Below are 18,548 nucleotides of genomic sequence, written 5' to 3'. Positions count from 1 at the left end.
CTATTGGCCAGTACGTCTTTCCTCGCCTCTGTGAGGAGGAAGTGGTTGCAGGCCGTTGGAATTTAAATATTAATTAAAAACGTTTAATATATAATATTAATATTTTCTTATAAAAATATACTATTTATTGTGTTAATATGAAATATTTTTTTTAGGACTCTCTACTACTGTAAATTTTTCTGCCGTAAAGCAGCGGTCAATGTCGCACTTACTATGTTGGACGGGCAGAGACGCGGAGGTAAATATGGTATGAACTGTGTCTCGCACAGCATTGCTACTCGTGACTTTTATGTGCGCAAATAAATGTCTCACACCTTGTATTGTCAGTCTAAAAAACAAGTGCAGACAGACTGTTCAGGTCGAAAACAGCACGTTTCCGCAGGACGGCGTTTGGACGTGAGAATATGCGCAGTGCGCGCTCGCGAAGCATTGTGATGTAAATATTGCCTCGTGGATTCTCTTTATTTAACTCATGTACAGGTGGATTCCATGTAGGAGATGCAATCTGCGCTTCGACTGGCCGTAGTGGTGGCGGTCCCTATGGGTTTGCTGCTATCCAGAACCATGGCTTGGATGTCCAGTGGCAAAACACATGCAGAACTTCTCAGTCGTTTGCGAGGTACTCAGACACTCCTTAGAGACTAGTGACAACCTCTTATGTCTGTGCAACTCACACTGTGCACCTTTTCGTTTCCAAGAGCACGGCGTGATCAAAAGTGATCGAGTGTTCAATGCAATGCTTGCCACTGACAGGGGGATCTACTCTAAGGACTACCCTTATGCAGACTCTCCACAGTCCATTGGTGAGATTTTTGGTCAAAATATTGTTTGTCACCTACTGTGACCCTGCTCTTTTAGAAAAGAAAAAAAGAAATGCATAATAGTAAAATTTTTAAATAACCATATGCACAATTACTGGGACATGTAAAAAAAACACTGTTTAAACAATACTTTTGATATACAGGGTATAAGGCAACCATCAGTGCACCCCACATGGTGAGTTATTTGCCAGGTTTTTCTGTGTCTGTCTGGTGTTTTTGTCTGCTACTTCAATGTTGTTTCCTCTGGGTAATGAAATGTGTTTCTGCACTGTATTGTACTGTAAAATCATAGTGCACTTATTACACTTGTCTGTTACCGAATTACCTCAGTAAAGTTAGCATTGAGTATTTTGAAACGTTACATACCGTCAAAAGCGCAGCGAGTGGCTTAATTATTTAAGCCACATCTGTGTGTAAGTTCACAGACATACATGACTTTGTGAATGTTGAGATTTCTGGGTTTTTGTTTAATGAGTAAGAGAAAATCCAGCAAAGATATGCGAACTCACTGCTAACTTTACTGAGGACAGTGAATTACTGTTTTGCTACAGTAATTTTGTTTGTTTGGTCCAGAAGAAAGAAACTAAATTATAAATGTGCCCCCACTATCACTAGTAACCAGCATGTGTTGTGTTCTCATCTGTTTAGCATGCACACGCACTGGAAGTGTTAAGTGACAAGCTGACAGAAGGGGCATCTGCACTGGATGTCGGCTCAGGAAGTGGCTACCTTACTGCATGTTTTGCCAGAATGGTAGGTATTTGTATTATATATATTTGTAGTATAGATAATTATAGATATATCAACAAATATTCAGAAATAATGTTCCCTGACATATTAGTTATAGCAAGAAATAGAATAATTTATTGTTAAACCTAATGACATACAGGTGGGACCTACTGGAAAAGTGATAGGAATTGAGCACATAGACGAACTGGTCCAGGACTCTGTGAGAAACATACAGACTGATGACCCTGAGCTTCTTAATTCTGGCCTGCTCAAAATTGTAGGTGAGGCTACTGAATCAGTTTCTCATGTTAAATCTAAATTCATATCTGTAACCATATCTGTTGCAGCTGGTCTTATGTGCATAACCTAAAAGAAGAGAGATGTCTGTATGTCATTAATGTCAACAGTTTTGGTGTGGAGCACAGTGTGGCTGTTTTTTCCCCCCCCTTTTCATTAGTTGGTGATGGTCGTTTTGGCTATCCAGAGAGTGCCCCTTATGATGCCATCCATGTTGGGGCCGCTGCAGCAACAGTTCCAAAATCAGTAAGGGTTTTTTCTGATATTTGAAGTTTTTTTTTTTTTTTTTTTTTGGGGGGGGGGGGGGGGGGGTTCTCATCTCAACGATTAAAAAGTATACCTTCAAGAACAACCTTGTACCTTATACATGGCATGGGTTTGAATGACTGTCAGTGTTTGACTGGAGATGTTACTGCAAAAGCAATTAAAAGATGGCAGGTCAAGTGTTCACGGATGTGGTTTATATTGTCAAAATGTGTCCTGGAGTAGGCACGTTCATTAGCTTGGAAGCCTGTTTCCTCTAATGTCACACTTTCATAGATATGTGGTTTATATTGTCAAAATGTGTCCTGGAGTAGGCATGGATGTTTCAGTGTATTCTCTCTTCCCTGTGTGCTGTGCTTAGCTCCTTGAGCAGTTGAAGCCTGGTGGGAGGCTGGTTTTACCTGTGGGGCCAGAAGGTGGAAGTCAGGTACTGGAGCAATATGACCGCCAGAGCGATGGAACGTTTGTGAAAAAGGCCCTCATGGGTGTGGTTTACGTCCCCCTGACAGACAAGTATCACCAATGGCCAAGGTTTGTTTGCAGTGTATTTCTTATGATTATTGTCAATTACATGGCAGATCTTAGCAGATGAATCTCTGATTTTCTGAATTGCTGACAGAAAGCCAGATTAATTGAAAACATGTTGGTAGTTGATTTCTACCTGTGTGTTTCATGAGGAAGCTGCACTGTGTTCGTGAACGTGCCAGTTATCTCACATGCTGATGCTGTGTGTTTGCCTCCCCAGCGGTGAGCTCTGATTGCGGTGTGGTTGCCCCTGATAGGTGGCGCTGGTGCTGCAGCTCTGGAAGCCCATCACCTTGAGAAGGAGGCTGATCCTGTACGTCTCAGTCTGCTGCCAAGCAATACACTCGCAACCCATGGCATCCTTTGCTCTGCATCTGTTCTCATCTAGAAGGACAGTGGTGTCAGATGGTCGTAGGGGTGAACATTTTAAATAAAATGCCTGTATAAAAAGATTTCATAGATATTAAATGTTGCTTTCCTTGATGCATCTATAAATTACAGAAGTTTATTTTTCATTGCTTTTTATTTCTTTATTTTTCTTTTTTTATTGATGAAAGAAATAGGTGCTTTAAATTGAATTAATAAAAAACGCCTTGGCGTTTAAATGGTCAATTACCGCAATGTATGATATCATATGACTTTCATATTTATTAATAAAAACAATAACAGAAATGTAAGTTTTGTGTCGGTGGCCGGTTGATGATGTCATCTTGCCGCGACGCTGTGCGACGTAGGACCCACTCCGCCGATGTCCGCGCACGTGAGTGGCCTGTGTGGGCTGCTGGAAGTGGGATTAAAATTACGTTCTCCGCGGAACGCAGTAAAAGACGTCTGTCCTGTAGCCGCTTTCAAACGCTTGCTCTCATGCAGCTCTGCTGGAGAAAGTTCACCTCACGGATACGCAGTGCCTGACAGGTACGTGTCGGAGAGTTCCCTTCCCGCTCCCTCTGTCGCTCTGTCTCGTGTTAAATCAACAAGCCGAGAGCTCGTTTGCACGCCAATCGCAGATTCGCGTGTCATGGATCTGCAGCTGCGTGGGACATCCGAGCAGGACGCGGTCCCCGAGGACAGTGCAGCAAGGGCTGATGGTGACTGCGCGAGAGGGACCGGTGAGAAGCGGAAGTCTGAAAACGCGGAGAAGCAGGAACGTAGCAAGAGACGCCGGGGGGGCGGCGGGAAGCAGCTGCGCCCCGGGGAGCGGTACGTGCCTCCCCCGCAGAAGCGGAATCCGGGGGTCAGCTTTAGCCAGGAGCATTTCGACGAGACCTCGTACTATTTTGAAAACGGACTGCGCAAAGTGCATCCCTACTTTTTCGATTTTAAAACGTACTGTAAGGGCCGCTGGATCGGCAAGACCCTTTCAGAGGTTTTCAGCAGTGAGTTTAGAGCCGAGTCGCTGGATTACTACAAACAGGCGGCCAAAGAGGGACGGATCCGACTTAACGAGACGCCTGTAGAGGACCTGAGCATAACTCTGAAGGTAACGCAATCATAACTTAAACGAAAAAAAACAAAACTTTTTTTTTTATATGATACAGTTGGCATTTAGTTTTTTCACTTTCTTTCGTGACAATGTGCATTTCCCACTTGTGGAACCAATAAAGGATCATCTTCTCTTATCATGAACTTTTTTTTTTTTTGTTTCATTACAAAATGTTCTGTTTTTCCACTCAGAACAACGACTTTCTGAGGAACACTGTGCATCGCCACGAGCCTCCTGTGATTGGACGAGCGCTGGAGGTTTTGGAAGAGAATGAGGAGGTGGTTGTGGTGGACAAGCCTGCCTCCCTGCCAGTCCATCCCTGTGGTCGCTTTCGACACAACACTGTTATCTTTATCCTGGGGAAAGATCATGGCTTGATGGGTCTGCACACAGTCCATCGCCTGGACCGGCTCACCTCTGGCGTACTTCTTTTTGCTCGGACATTGGAGGTGTCCAAGAAGCTGGACCAGATGGTTAGAGATAGACAGGTAAGGTTAGTCAGGATCATACTAAAGAGCCACTTTTAATATTGTAATGCCTTTGCTCATATTTTTTTCATGTTTCAGTTGGAAAAAGAGTATGTATGTCGTGTGGAGGGGGAGTTCCCTGAAGGCCAAGTGGTGTGTGAGGAGCCCATACTTGTGGTCTCTTTCAAGGTGGGGCTTTGTCGTGTGGACCCCAAGGGAAAGCCCTGTCGCACAGTATTCCAGAGACTGAGCTGGAATGGTCACTCCAGTACAGTTCGCTGCCTGCCCGTCACTGGCCGCACCCACCAGATCCGCGTACACCTGCAGTTTCTAGGCCATCCAATACTGAACGACCCCATTTATGGATCGCTGGCTTGGGGTCCTGATAGGGCAAAAGGTGGCTTGGTCAGTATGACTGATGAAAACCTCCTGGAAGCCCTTATTGAGGAGCACAGGTCAAAAGAGAGCCTGTATCTTCTGGACATATCAGACGAAAGCTCTGTTTCAAAAGGTAACACCTGTACAGAGACCCTTATTGGCCCTGATGGAGCATTAAAGGTGAAAGAGAAAACATCAGCAACCACCCACAATCAGTCCAGTTATGGAGGGCAAAATGGAGAAGATAAAGACAGTCCTGTCTCAACTCTGACCTGTTCTGCGCTACCTGCTCCAAATGGCATATGTGTGTCTGGTGAAGTAACTGCAGAAAATAATTCAAAGGATCCTTTATGTAGCGAGTGCAGGATTATGCGACCAGACCCTACAGAGAAGGAGCTTATCATGTACCTCCATGCCTTGCGCTACAAAGGGCCAGACTTTGAGTACTCCACTCCACTGCCCAACTGGGCCAAAGAAGACTGGGTTGAAGATTGAAGTCCTGCGGTTGTATAATTTTCCTTAAAATTTTGAAGATTTATTGATTGTGATTTACTTATATTAATTCCATTTATTTTTATTATAATAACTGATAGAACTGAAAAGCAGTTTTACCAGGTACAGATCTCATTAAAGACGCCAGACAATCAAGCTTTAAGCTATTTTTTTTTAATAAAGTTTCAAAGGTTCAACAATTTGACCTCAACTTTTCAAACATTACACTTATTAAATGTCAATTCTCACATACTCCCAAGTTATGTGGTTTCAGGTTCATTACAGTCTCAAGGCATGTAGAATTATTCTGTTTGTGAAATCAGGTGTGGATATCACAAAGTTAGTGGATGATATTTTACATTAAACCATATCCTCTTGTGGGGTAGATTTGGCACTTTTTAAGAGCTTTATTGATTGACAGTGAATTGTGTCTATTGTATATCTGATGTGGAAAAAACACATTAGACAGGATATTCTCGTGTTGGTTTGGTAAGCTATCCAGTTCAAATATTATGGTGAGTGATTTTGCATAGTTGCTGTGAAACTGAATTCGCACAATCATACTAATAGGTTCTACACATCAGAAACAACAAGGTTCAAGAAAGGAATGGCAGATCATTCCAACTCTGTTCAATGTAGAATATACCACAACACACTACTACCAATGGTTATACAAATAATGATATCCCATTTTATGATAATACACAGACACTGTACTCCACTTACTACTTACACTGGCTTTGTCATGCTGGAAAAGACTATTGGTCAAGACTGATTGTGATCCTTTAGTTATATGCAACTTTCATAGTTCTATCATAGCAATAATCATATTTTATATCATATTTTATCATATATATTGTATTTTAACACTTCGTGGCAAATTGATGCACCATAATAAAAAATAGTTAATGAAATATAGTAAGACTCCACTTGCCACTTGTAAATATTTAACATCACTTACACATTTACAAGGCATAATTGTTTTGTTGTAAATTTGTGACAAAACCAGTGAGATACAAAGGCAGACTCAAATGAGGAAGCACTTACTTAAAATAGATTTTGATTGGACTGGAAAATCAAGTCTATTTATTTACATTTCACATTTAAAACAGCCACATATGACAATACAGCATTTGGAAACAACCATTTCCGTCATGAATGTATGCTCTCCTGTTTTCCATCCTGTGTATTTGATGTCATCAAGTGGATATTAAAAACGACTCACCCACACACTCAGAACAGAATTCAAGTGCACTGGGGCATCATGCTAAAACACGTTGAGCCAGAGAAAAATTCCCAATTAGCTTCCATTGCCGCCTCTTTTTATCCAAACATCAGGCAAATCGGGTTTACTATTTGGCAAGATAACTGGCAGGTCACTCTGGCTTGTCCTTCCTCTGCCACCACCTAATGATGCTGTGTCATAAACATTCCCCCTCAGAGAAAGGCGCAAAGTGTCCCTTTTGCCATTTAGGTGACCAGGCTGCAAATCTCCGTCGATATCAAATCCTGTGGTCTGTGGATTTATGGAGCCAGACTCAATGTCACTCAGGCAAGTCTCATTGGAGTCCTCTGGCCCCTCCAGAGAGCTCTGAGACTGACAGGAAAGCAGGCGTTTGTGAGGATGCTGTTCCAAAGTACCTCTGCTCGCCTCATCCATCAAGAGCAACCTCTGACCTCTGGCAGCCGATGTGATTTGGCCAACAGCTATGTCTTCCGTACTAGTTGAGGATATTGACGGATTACAATTCTTATTTGCACCAGACTGGCTCCTACATTTCTTGCACAAAATTTTATCCTTGACCAGATCATCAGGTGGAATCATTTTAGAATATAGAGCATTTTCCTTGTAAGGTGAGGAGGTCTGAAGGGCTGGTGGCGGGTTACAGTGCCTGAGCTGTCCACTAGGCGTGTCTTCACCGTCATCCTCCATGCTGACCAGGTCGTAGTCCGTCCGCGGGCTATGGCCGTAAAACTGAATGTCATCTGAAAGCACGGATGGTCTGTTGGACAGCTTGCTGGTGCAGGTGCTGTTTTCAAAGCTGTCGCTCAGCTGACAAGCAAGGGGTTGCAGTTCATATTGTTCAGGCTCTCGACCATCCCCTGTTGCTCTTGGTCTCTGGTGTTGCTGATGTGGGCACAGAAATCCGCCTCCAGCCTCTTTGTTGAAGTTTCTCTGATCTCCCGGTCTGGAGCTGCATCCGAATGCACCATTGGCTGAGGGATTGGAGGATCCGGGTTCGGCTGCTGAGCAGGAAGACAGGACGCTCTCTGCAGTTTTTTCTGTGGTGCATGGTAAAAATATTCTTCCACAGTTCTTTTGAGGGCCAAAGAAGCAACACAGTGACTGGAAGAAGAACGTGGCAAAGCCGCATGCCACACATTTGACTAACAGTAAGAAAATGCCAACTTTCCTGAACAGTAGTGCAGTGGCTGGCAGCATGAGAACGCCCACACAAAAATAAGCCCCAGCCCCTGTGGCCACAGGACAACCCATCCTCTTAAGAGAGTGTGCTACTCTCCCAAGTCTGTCCGTGTGAGGAGCCAGGCTGTACGAAATGCAGTAATTTGCTGCAAAGTCAACTGACAGGCCAGCAGCTGCTGAAATAAGCAATGCCTCAATGCCATTCAGCTGCCACTCAAGCAGTACCAGGAGGCCGACAGTGACAAAGACACTTCCACCCACAGCTGCAGTGCCATATATGCTGAGAGGGATGTTCCAAGTGGTCAAAAGGAGCATGGCAAAGGTGAGGACTATGGAAAACCCTGCAATTTCTAATGTCTCAGAACTCAGACAGTCCTGTAAGTCGTACAGTGTCAGTTGGCTCACAAACCAACCTTTATGTAGACCTGGTGGCGCTCCAGACATTTCCTTCTGAAACCAGGCCTGGATTTCATTGTAGAAATATGTGGTTTGACTGAAGTTGAAGCTGTACAGGTGTGAGGAGCTAAATTCCACAATAAAGGCACTAATTCGCCCCTGTGAGTCAAAGCGTAAGCCTCCTTCATTCGGTAAAATGCCACCAAGATGTTGTTCTATTGTCATCATTTTTATACAATGCTCAAAAACCTCAGACGGGTAAGGGAAAGGAATGTTATTACAGCAGAAAAGAAAGGAATCTTCATTTTCTGAACAGTGCCGAATGGACACCCAGTGAACAAGCTGTTCTACAAAGCATGCATTGTCTTCTTTTGCTTCATGGGTTAGTGAAGACTGAGAGTAGAAACTCTGATTTTGAATTTTCGCACACAGATCTCTCAACCATACTTGTGCATCTGGGCTACTCATGTTGAAATCTGGGTCCAGGACTAAATTACCTTCACTTTTGGGGTCAAAGTGATCACCACTATCTGTGGGGATGATACCCCAAACTATAGTGATGGTATAGGGCTTGTCTTCTCCTCGTTTTTTCCTTTCAAACATGAACTGGTGCCGATATTCAGAATCGTATCGTTCAAAAGGGTGGCTGGAGCGGAAGAGCTGAGTATCCTGGCTGTCTGAGCTGGGTAGCTTCATGCCTGGTCCCACACAAGATATATATGTGCCTCCTGCTGCAAACACTGCAAACCAGCAAATCCAGATATAACGGAACTTGACTACTCCACAAGGGAGTATTTTAAGGAAAAGTATATTGGATGTGTCAGACAGCCCCCGTTTTAACCCTCTGATTTTTTGCGCAATGTTAAACAGGCAGCGTTTTCTTGAGGTAGTATCCCAAAATCCTTCGATGTTTTTTGAGCAGCACGGCTTCCACCTGTGGTCACTTGCGGAGGTTGGATCTGCTATGATATAACGCTCGAGCAAAACCAGAGAGCACGGGAGCCACACAAAAGCGAAAACAGTGTTCACGAGGGACGCTGTCCCCATGAATACTGCAAAGCACCTGATGGCGGTGATGCTACTAACATAGCCTGCAAAAAAGGTGGCGCTGGAAGTCAAGCCTGATGTCAGAATCAAACAGCCAATTTCCTGCATGACACGGCTCATTCTACTCTCCACTGAAGCAGGAGGGCTATAGGATAAATGGAAGGCCCAGGAGTCAAAAAAAGTGAAAGTGTAGTTTGCACAGCTGCCAAACAGGACCAAAACTGCTGTGAGGTTGAGAAATGGAAAGAACTTTAGTTGAAATGCCACTCTATAAAAAAAGTAAGATGTCAAAAGGGAACATGTGACTGCTAAAAATGATACTGTGAGCAGGAAAAAGGACCTGTGATAAAGAGCCATTGCGGAGAGTAGAACAACAACTGCCAGGACTGGATAGACAGAATCCCGAGCCAAGTAATACTTAAAGAGTTTCTGCTTGATGCCCAAATCCATTCCAGTTATTGTGGTGTTTTTGTATGTAAGTTCATGACCCTCTAGGTGATTTAGGTAAATCTCCATCAAAGAAGCTCCTCTTTCAACTGGTAAAAACATTAGACTGTACTTCAGGGAAGGGACCTGATATTCCACAGTTTGAGGCCCAAGGAAATCCTTGTCCACCAGGAAATTGAGAATCTGATAGATGGCACCTGAGTGCTTACACCTGGTAGGAACAGTTGCACACTGGCCAAACTGGCCTCTTTCTGCACAAGAAGGGACCAAGCGTCCATCATGGTAGTACGGCGCACAGTGCCTCAGCAAGCTCAGCGTCTCAGAGACCTGCTGTTGGGTCAAGCTGAAGCAAGAAGAGACATTGTTAAGGAAAACCAGGTAGTTTCCAAGAGACCAACTTGGACAGCATTCTCCCTTGGATGATGGGGTATCAACGTCCAGCTTAACACTTTTGCAGAGCTCTTGGAAGTGAGCTTGTGAGCGAATCTGCAAAACAGTAAAGGTTGTTGAACTTCTGAATTCTGTATTGACTGAGCCTCAACAACATTCACAGTATGACAACAAACCAACACAGATTGAACACAGGCTTACCCAGCTCTGTTCCATCTCACACATGGAGTAGATAGCCTTCAGGCTCCAAAGGCTTGCAGAGTTCCCAGATCGGAAGACCAGCTTGGCATATTTCCCTCCTGTAAGATCACAGATTTTGAATGTTGGTCAGTACACTGATGCATACTGTTACTGTAGCTGTTGTTTGTCTGTGCAGGATTCAGGGTACCTGGAGGTTCACAAAAAAACTTGTGGTGAGCAGATCTCTGGTCCAGCATTCTCTTAAGACGTTGCCTTGAGAATTCTTGGAATTCTATTGTGTCCTCTTTATTGTTGTCCCTGTAGTTACATCAATGGCACAAATTCCAACACCAGCTATTTGAAGGCACTGTTTACACTCTTGGTATCTGTGATAAGATATTTATAAAAATTTAAATAGTTTCTATTCTGTCATTTCTAGTGAGGATTTTCATTTTGTATATAAATAGCTTATTAGACCATAAAAGTAACTTGGTGATTCATGCATATGTCCCATCAGGTGCTATTGTTTAAAAGATGAGTGCCAAATACATTACTAATTCTGGTGTGTTATTACATGTTTCTGGAATCGTAACAATTAAAAGGTCCTTCATTTAATGCCCTTCACAAGACATCAAATCTTTCACAGGATTGTGTCTGTTTGAGAAGCCTTCATAGAGAAGTACCTCCCAGATGATGTGTCTTGATGAGGATGTGGCAAGGAAGAGAGAAATTTTCCAGGTCCAGTGTTCTGCTGCAACTTGGTCCAAGCTTTGAGCCTAATTCCAATATCTGTTCCACGAGGTTCAAATCCCTGCATTAAAATTATGGAAGTAGTCAACTATGAAAAAACGACTAACTTTTTAGAACATTTACAGTCAATAGTTATAGTCAATATCAGAGAAATGCACCATCAGAGGGTCTGAGAAATCAGGTAGGGATCCCATCAATAGCCCAGCAAGGGAGCAGCTTAGCAGAAGCACTGAAAATGTAAGGAGCACTGCAACAGGATAGTCCACTATGACCTGGGTGTAACTGTCACACATAAAGATGAATTCAGATGAGGCACAAAGGTAAGCAATGAAATGAAAATACAAAATAAGCTTACCATTCATCATGTGAATAACAGACCAATCACGTGCCAAAGGCAGTGCCATAGGCTGGGGTACAGAGGTTGAAATTCGATCTGATTCCCGATGACTCGGGTGTGTAAAAAACTACGGTCCGCAGGCCATCTGCGGTCCTTGATCCATTTTTAATTGGCCCGCAACTAATTCTAAAAATATGAAAAATGGCCCACACATAAAGTTTGTTCTCAACTGTATTGTACTTGTATTGTACTCATAAATGCCAGAATGCCCGTTTTGTGAAAAAATCTACAAGTGCTATCAGACATGTAGGAAGCCCATCACGTGACAAATACTTAGTCACCTTAAAAAACAGACAGCTCTAAAATCATGCAAATGCCCCTCTAAAAAGTGGGGTTGGGTAATACCAAGTATTCGCCTGGGGGGTGGGTAACATTACCAGATAAATGAATAAGCTAATATTTAGCTGGCTAATGTAATTTAAAAAAAAATTAAAAAGTTATTAATGCAAGATAATTCATATATTTATTCATCGGAATGACGCGATTATATCGAGGGGGCATATTACCGCTATGGATGACACAAAGCCTGGATAAGGGCGTCTGATAAATGCTGTAAATGATAAATGCTGTAAATGGATGACACAAAGCCCTCACCTCTAGAGGGTGGTCCAACCATTCATATATTTTTCTATATTTGGCTCTCATTTAAAAACTCTTGGTCACCCCTGCCCTATGACCTTGAATATTTGATATTTACTTGAATTCCTTATTCACAGACCTGCTTGGAATCCTGCAGAATCCGTCATTCCTAAGAGAAAGACAGTATCACATGTTACTGATTATTTGTGGTTTTGAACTTTTTCTAACTGATTGAGCATCATAAAGTAAATATCCATTTACCTGACAGTCACTACATGATGCTGAACCTGGGTGAGGCTTCCTTTATCACATGAGCCTTGCAGCCAATGGCATTGCACAGTGTTGTGACAGGAAGTCTTGTGTGTGGGGCTGAAGCTGTGGATTGTCTTCGCCGCGCCTGGTTCAGATGAACAGTCTTGGTTAGTGGGGGCGGTCATGCCATGTGTGTCTTGACAGGCGTTGGATATGAGTGCCTGGTGACGCCCACAGCAGTGGCATCTCTTCAGCTGAAGGGAGACCTCTGAACCAGTTTGAGACACCTGGTGATAGATTCGCTGAGAGGACAATGGCTTGGAGACACTAAGGCTGTCAGGCTGGTGTTCATCAGAAGAAATCAGCACTGTCTGGGTGTCATCACCTTGGCAGTCGGGTGGGCAGAGTGAAACCTCTGGTATCTCACTGTAATAGGACATATAAACAGGACATATAAACAGTTGAACTGTTGGCATTTACATGATGACCAAAGGCAAGAATAACAGACCAGTATTGATCGTAATTAAACAGGAGTCAGAAATCACATGCTGACATGAGGGTGAGGTAATTTCATCTCGGTGCTAAAAAAATTGTTTCCATTTTCTAGTCCTGTTAGCATATAGTAGACCCCTGCAAACAGGTAATGATATTACCAAAGGAGGCTTGGCAGTAAGACGGCTCTGACATGTTGGTTCATTTTCTAAAATGTGTAATCACATGTAAAGTTGAGCGGTTATTTAGCATGTCATTAGACAAGAATATATAATTTATTATCTAAATAAAATGTTCAGAACACATGTATGACAGTACTTGCATAACACAAGCTGTTTGCCATGTGGACAGCTCAGAGCTTAACTTACTGCCGCCTTTGTTTTTCCACAGACGTAGTGAAGCTGGCTGACTCCATTACCAAGGTGATAAAGTGTGCAAACAAAGGCTTGCACAAGGCCATGTCAAGTACTCTTTTTAAATAACTAACTTTTCCAAATAAGCAGCTGGGAACCCTAATAGACTTTGGTTCCTGAAATGGTTCATTTTGTCCACTTAATTGAATATACATTTATTTATTCATTTATTAATAAAATCCCAGTCTCATCCTCTCCAACACACCAGGAGCAAAATAATGCCGTACATGACTATACGGTACATGTCTTGGTTTCTACAAGCCTTTCCTTCCCAATAGCCACTCAACATGTATTTATGAATCTCATCTCAGATCAGAATAACGGGAACATTTCCAAAACAACAAGCCACTGCAGTCTGGTGTTCTAAGGCTTCCAACTGTGAGGTGGCAGCCATGTGTGCTGTGCCACCCTGTGACATTTATCACAAGCTGTGCTGGCTGTGGGCAGCAGGCATGTCAGAACAACAGCTGGTGAGCCTGTGTGGCTTCTGGCTGCAAACAACCTGATTATAGATCCCATTCACTATTTTCAACTGGCCTGAGAATGTTCAACCATTTTTAACCATCTTAATTACTCAGTGGGAAACATAATGGGGAAACATCACTTAATCAGTACTTTAAGATGTGGCATATAAGGCACAACTGTAGTTCACATATCACATTAAGTGCTTATTTAATTTATTTTATTACATAAGATTTTTCTCTTTGAATGAGCATCTATATCAGACATGAAGCCTGTATGCTATTTCCATGTCAAATTGATGCCTAGTAAAAGAACAACATTTCATATTATTTCCTATTATTAAACTCAAGAAATGTGAGTTTTTGTAGCCTTTTCCCTCACGACTGACATGGTGAATTTGAAGAGAGACATTTAGTTCAATAAAAATGTATTTAAAACCTCATGGGTTATTATAACAGGGCTTAAGAATGTGACTGTAACCCCTTAATATGACAATGGAATAAAAAAAACATTTTAGTCTGACTGAGGGCAGTATATATACTACTCACAATAGTTTAGGGATATTGTGAGAGACTGTGGATATAGTGGATATATATATATAGTGGATGTCACGCATAGTGTTTTCTTCACTTAGGGAGGCAATTGTATTGGGGTAATAGACCATTTTGTGTTTTCCATATAATGGTCTCATTGTGTACATGTGTTCCTTATATTGGGGCCGATACCAATACAAGAGACAATCTTTCTTAATGTGGCATCAATTTCAACATTCTGTGGGTATAAAAAGCTGGTATTGTCAGTAAGTTATTCCAAGTTCATCATTCAAACAGCCATGAACAAACAACTTCACTTAACGAACGAGCAGCTTCGGGTCAGTGGCAGGCAGTCAGATGTTGCTCGTGAACTTGGTGTGTCATCAGCAGACTTGCATCAAGACACAGAACTACTGGCAGAGTTCATGACAGACACAGGAGTGGAGTCCTACGAGTGACAGACTGCAATGAAGACAAGTACCTAAGGACCTATGCACTCAGGGTTTCCAGCAAGCCATTTGCAACCGACTCCACCACTTTGCCTTGAATGCCAGATGACCGTTGCAGGTGACTCCACTGACACCAAGACACCACCGTGAATGTTTGCAGTGGGCACAACACCATGTGACCTGGACAACACAGCAGTGGTCAACCGTCCTGTTCACTGATGAGTGTCGTGTCAGCATTGCTGGAGAACGCGAGGTGAGCAATACACTGAAGTCAACATGGTCCCCAGGGTTTGCTTTGGTGTAAGAGGTGCAACAGTCTGGGCAGGCATCACCACTCTGTCATTGCGGCAAATGGTGGAAACACCTGCTACTGACATTCCCTGCAATCCCTGTTATTGTCTAAGGACATTAATAAACATTAAACTAAACTTTGTTTCTTCTCATACATTATTAGTCATATCAAAGGGAACTTTTACTTATTTCATGAAAATTCAGAGCAAATATGAAAAGCACTCATGTAATTAACAATATCCCTAACTTATTGTGAGTAGTGTATGTGGATTGTGGAATTTTCAGGGCCAGGACTGGATATTTAATGGTGTTGTTTGTAGGGCAGTTAATCCATTATGGAGAATGGATATATTTATGAATTGTTCTGCATCCATTGTGTTCACATTCTCTGTCACTTGCAGTGATGCATATCTTCCCCAAACTACAAGAGACAGAAACACAGCGGGAAGCTGGTCTGACCTGATCTTGTCACCTCATCTTCCCTCTACATAGCAGAAACGGACAAACACAAGGGTTATAGAGCCAGGGGCTCTAGTCTTAAAAGTCCCATATTATGAAATTAGTTTTTGCTTTTATATAGTCTTAGTTGTCCCCTAATACTATATCTGAAGTCTATGGTGCAGAATTACAGCCACTTTTAGCCAGTCACACAATGAGTTTCACGAGAACTTGCTCTTGTTCGATGTGTGTTGCTTAAAATCAGGGGTTCTCAACCCGCCCCCCGCTCCCCCTATGCTTGTTCATTGCAGTTGGGGTCCCAGTGCCCCCAACCTGTTTTAAAATTGCAGGCTCCATTTGAGTGAATGAAAACCTTTGATTAGTAAATAAAAGGCCCTTGCATGAATGTCCTGTGTTTGCAAGCACATTAGCAAGGAGAACCCCTTTGTAAGCAGAACCACTATAAAGTCATGATGAGAATGTGAGTCACAGAACACTGTAGGCGAGATTCTGTGTTCTCCTTCATTTGAGAAAAATGCTGTCTGAAAAACATGTGAAATCTACAAACATAACTGACCTTTGGAATCATTTTATTAATCTGAAAGTAAGGTATCTTTACAAGAGATAATTTCTAAAAAATCTCTATTTTTTTTTTTTCTAATGGACTCTCCTGCACTTTATCTCTGTCAGGCCACAATTAAAGAGTGAAGTGGTCCTGAAAATATAGAAATAGATGCTCCGGTTAACTGTTGATGTGTCCTCCACAGGAAGACGAATAAGATATGAGTCTAATATTTCATAATAATTCAATTGTATGAGAAAATATGCAAATATTTTGCCTGCACACATTACACATCTTTGCATCTTTGAATAAATCAGAAATAATTCACATGCTCACAAACTTGCTGTTTTTACAGTCACAACGTGCACTAAGAGCAGCCACATGGCACATAACTGAGTGCAAAGTGCAGTGTGCTCCTCAAACTCAGTGGTCATATGGCCCTTTTCCACCCCATGGTACCATCAACAGGACTCAACTCATTGTAATGCTTTCATTTTCAATAACTGTATTATACAATTAGTAATTAGCTGCACTCACTCAGCCTGCATGTACTGCCTTTATAATGCTAATTTGTTTTTGATATCTTTCTGTTGCACTGCCTTGATTCCCACTGCATAATGGAGAGCCGGTGAAAGTGGAAGGAAACACGACTGCAAATTCTGTGTTGTGTGCTGTTGCAATTAGCATGATGCAGGTCCCATAAGAGCATGCCTGGCACACTCCCAAACAGAGCTGGCTGCCATCTTCTAAAAATAACCCCTCGAAAACGGAGGCAAAATACAGATACACTGTTTCAGTACGGATCTATCGTGACAAACTTGCTGTGGGTCTACAAAATCACTATGGGAATCACTATAAGGGGACATATATCAAAATGTAGAACAGCATCTTATTTCAAATTCAACATGTGATCATGACACCGAACATCCAATTTATAACATTGATATCATTTGGTATAATTTGGACTATGAATGAGTAATCTGAAATTAACAGGGCTTATAAATACGTACTTCAACAATGCGGGTATCATGAAGATCTGAGTCACAGCATCAAAATACGGTACAGCAGAGCATCTCTCCTTCGGGTCATCATTAGTTGAGAGAAGCGATGATTCAAGCCAAGCTTGGCCATTAATGCCCTGATCCGACTGACTGAGCTCTGAACACATCCACACACTGCATGTTTTAAATTATTAAAAATGTTTTCTGTTTAATGTCATGTAAGGTAATGCAAATTTTAAAAACCATAAAAAAATTATTCTGTTTTATGTATACACTCATACACCTTAATATATTTTATTATTTTATTATATTTTTTAAACCCAGCATGATCATTCTTATGACAATTGCATAATAAATCAAATTTCAGGGAAATCTGGCATCGTTTACAATCTTTTACATTTTTGCAGAGCGTATCTGACTTCAGATCGTGCTTGCTTGACTGGGAGTTGAGTGACAGGTGATGTCTGACCGTTCTGAACGATATGACCGTTCTTACCCATAATACCCCCTAATAATGTATATATTTATATACACATACATAGACACACGCGCTGCTGGTAAACCGCTGCACGCTTTTCATTAACAAAGCCCTTTAATGCGGTTCAAGGAGCCCGAACATGAACGCAGGAGCGCAGGGTACCTCGGAAATGATTCTTGCACAGGTCTTCTGTCCTGTTTTGTCGGGTCCATTATTTCAGCGTCGCTGTTCTCCCCAGATACGGACACCGCATCCATGTCGCCGCCGCCTGCCTCGGGAAATCAGAGGAGAGAAAACAACAATCCGCCGCCTCCTGCAGGTCCCGCAGGGGCGGATTTTCAGGGTAATACAGCTGGGGTGTAAAATCGGGAAGCGAGGCGACGTCGCCTGAATCCTCCACCGCCAGCGGACGTCTGCGCCTCCAGCAGCTCGGCAGCGATTGGCCAGCGCAGCGTGATGGTGAAGTTGACGGGGAGTTGAAACGAGGAGGACAGAAGCGGCGCTTATACTGCATATTACTACCTAGAATAACAAACGCGCATGTATGTGTTATGCGTTGGCACATCCTGCATATCTTAAATGACATTAAATTGCATTTTTTAAATTTATATAATTAATATGATGTTTCGATTTTTTTATATATATAAATATTTTACAAGCATTACGCTTCATTCGTCTGCTTAAGCATCTCAGTGCATAGTTGTTAAATAGATACGTTAAAAATGGTTCACTCACTGCTCTACATGGAAAAATGCAAGGAATTCAATTATCTCTTTTAAAACATTATTTATTTGTTTCATTCATATATATGAATTTATTCTTTAAATCCCTTAATTAAATAGAATTAAATAGATTTTTTTAAATACTACTTTTTGCCACTAGAGTGCGACAGACGCCTGAAGTTTGTGTTGTCATACTATCTACACATTCAATATATACATTACCTAGTGAAACAAGTCAACGTTCACCCTGGTGCAACACAAATAACACCACACGATCCCTGAGCAAGACACTTAACCCTGACTTGCTACAGAGGGACTGTCCCTGTAACTACTAATAGAAAGTCACTCTGGATAAGGGTGCCTGCTAAATGCCAAAAATGTAAAATGT

The 18,548-nt window shown here is 42.2% G+C and overlaps 3 protein-coding genes across 7 annotated transcripts; 2 read left to right on the top strand and 1 right to left on the bottom strand.

Annotated features, from left to right (window-relative positions):
* Positions 1–8: 8 nt before the first annotated feature.
* On the top strand, positions 9–3,313 carry pcmtl (l-isoaspartyl protein carboxyl methyltransferase, like). Of its 3 annotated transcripts, none has more exons than XM_028984161.1 (9): positions 9–238; positions 481–619; positions 699–803; positions 965–996; positions 1,470–1,574; positions 1,711–1,831; positions 2,008–2,093; positions 2,473–2,642; positions 2,894–3,313. In XM_028984161.1, the coding sequence occupies exons 2-9, from the start codon at positions 499–501 to the stop codon at positions 2,931–2,933; spliced, it is 780 nt and encodes a 259-aa protein (XP_028839994.1). In that variant the 5' UTR covers positions 9–238; positions 481–498; the 3' UTR covers positions 2,934–3,313. The 3 variants fall into 3 exon arrangements, with proteins under 3 accessions (XP_028839994.1, XP_028840015.1, XP_028840004.1); XM_028984182.1 differs by having other exon boundaries at positions 2,857–3,313; XM_028984171.1 differs by having other exon boundaries at positions 9–247.
* A 72-nt stretch (positions 3,314–3,385) lies between these two features.
* On the top strand, positions 3,386–5,848 carry rpusd2 (RNA pseudouridine synthase domain containing 2). Of its 2 annotated transcripts, XM_028993461.1 has the most exons (4): positions 3,386–3,551; positions 3,644–4,116; positions 4,311–4,607; positions 4,686–5,848. In XM_028993461.1, exons 2-4 carry the CDS (start codon positions 3,655–3,657, stop codon positions 5,457–5,459), a joined length of 1,533 nt encoding a protein of 510 aa, XP_028849294.1. In that variant the 5' UTR covers positions 3,386–3,551; positions 3,644–3,654; the 3' UTR covers positions 5,460–5,848. The 2 variants fall into 2 exon arrangements, with proteins under 2 accessions (XP_028849294.1, XP_028849288.1); XM_028993455.1 differs by having other exon boundaries at positions 3,386–4,116.
* Positions 5,615–17,921, bottom strand: disp2 (dispatched RND transporter family member 2). Of its 2 annotated transcripts, XM_028993436.1 has the most exons (8): positions 17,601–17,921; positions 12,329–12,745; positions 12,207–12,236; positions 11,250–11,373; positions 11,025–11,152; positions 10,550–10,659; positions 10,363–10,460; positions 5,615–10,257 (listed from the first exon to the last, which is right to left on the bottom strand). In XM_028993436.1, exons 1-8 carry the CDS (start codon positions 17,693–17,695, stop codon positions 6,757–6,759), a joined length of 4,503 nt encoding a protein of 1,500 aa, XP_028849269.1. In that variant the 5' UTR covers positions 17,696–17,921; the 3' UTR covers positions 5,615–6,756. The 2 variants fall into 2 exon arrangements, with proteins under 2 accessions (XP_028849269.1, XP_028849276.1); XM_028993443.1 differs by lacking the exons at positions 12,207–12,236; positions 12,329–12,745; positions 17,601–17,921 and adding an exon at positions 11,447–12,168.
* Between the last annotated feature and the right edge of the window lie 627 nt (positions 17,922–18,548).

The sequence above is a fragment of the Denticeps clupeoides genome, chromosome 1, assembly GCF_900700375.1.
Source record: "Denticeps clupeoides chromosome 1, fDenClu1.1, whole genome shotgun sequence".
NCBI classification, from domain to species: domain Eukaryota; kingdom Metazoa; phylum Chordata; class Actinopteri; order Clupeiformes; family Denticipitidae; genus Denticeps; species Denticeps clupeoides.
This window is presented reverse-complemented; position numbering and strand designations above follow the sequence as displayed.

Coding starts and splice junctions, on each gene's coding strand:
- rpusd2 (XM_028993461.1), top strand. CDS start 3,655: ATGGATCTGCAGCTGCGTGGGACATCCGAGCAGGACGCGGTCCCCGAG. Junction 4,117..4,310: donor ACCTGAGCATAACTCTGAAG/GTAACGCAATCA, acceptor TTTTCCACTCAG/AACAACGACTTTCTGAGGAA. Junction 4,608..4,685: donor AGATGGTTAGAGATAGACAG/GTAAGGTTAGTC, acceptor TTCATGTTTCAG/TTGGAAAAAGAGTATGTATG.
- disp2 (XM_028993436.1), bottom strand. CDS start 17,695: ATGGATGCGGTGTCCGTATCTGGGGAGAACAGCGACGCTGAAATAATG. Junction 10,660..11,024: donor CAAGACACATCATCTGGGAG/GTACTTCTCTAT, acceptor ATGTAACTACAG/GGACAACAATAAAGAGGACA. Junction 10,461..10,549: donor GTTTTTTTGTGAACCTCCAG/GTACCCTGAATC, acceptor GTGATCTTACAG/GAGGGAAATATGCCAAGCTG.
- pcmtl (XM_028984161.1), top strand. CDS start 499: ATGCAATCTGCGCTTCGACTGGCCGTAGTGGTGGCGGTCCCTATGGGT. Junction 804..964: donor AGACTCTCCACAGTCCATTG/GTGAGATTTTTG, acceptor TTTGATATACAG/GGTATAAGGCAACCATCAGT. Junction 1,832..2,007: donor TGGCCTGCTCAAAATTGTAG/GTGAGGCTACTG, acceptor CCTTTTCATTAG/TTGGTGATGGTCGTTTTGGC.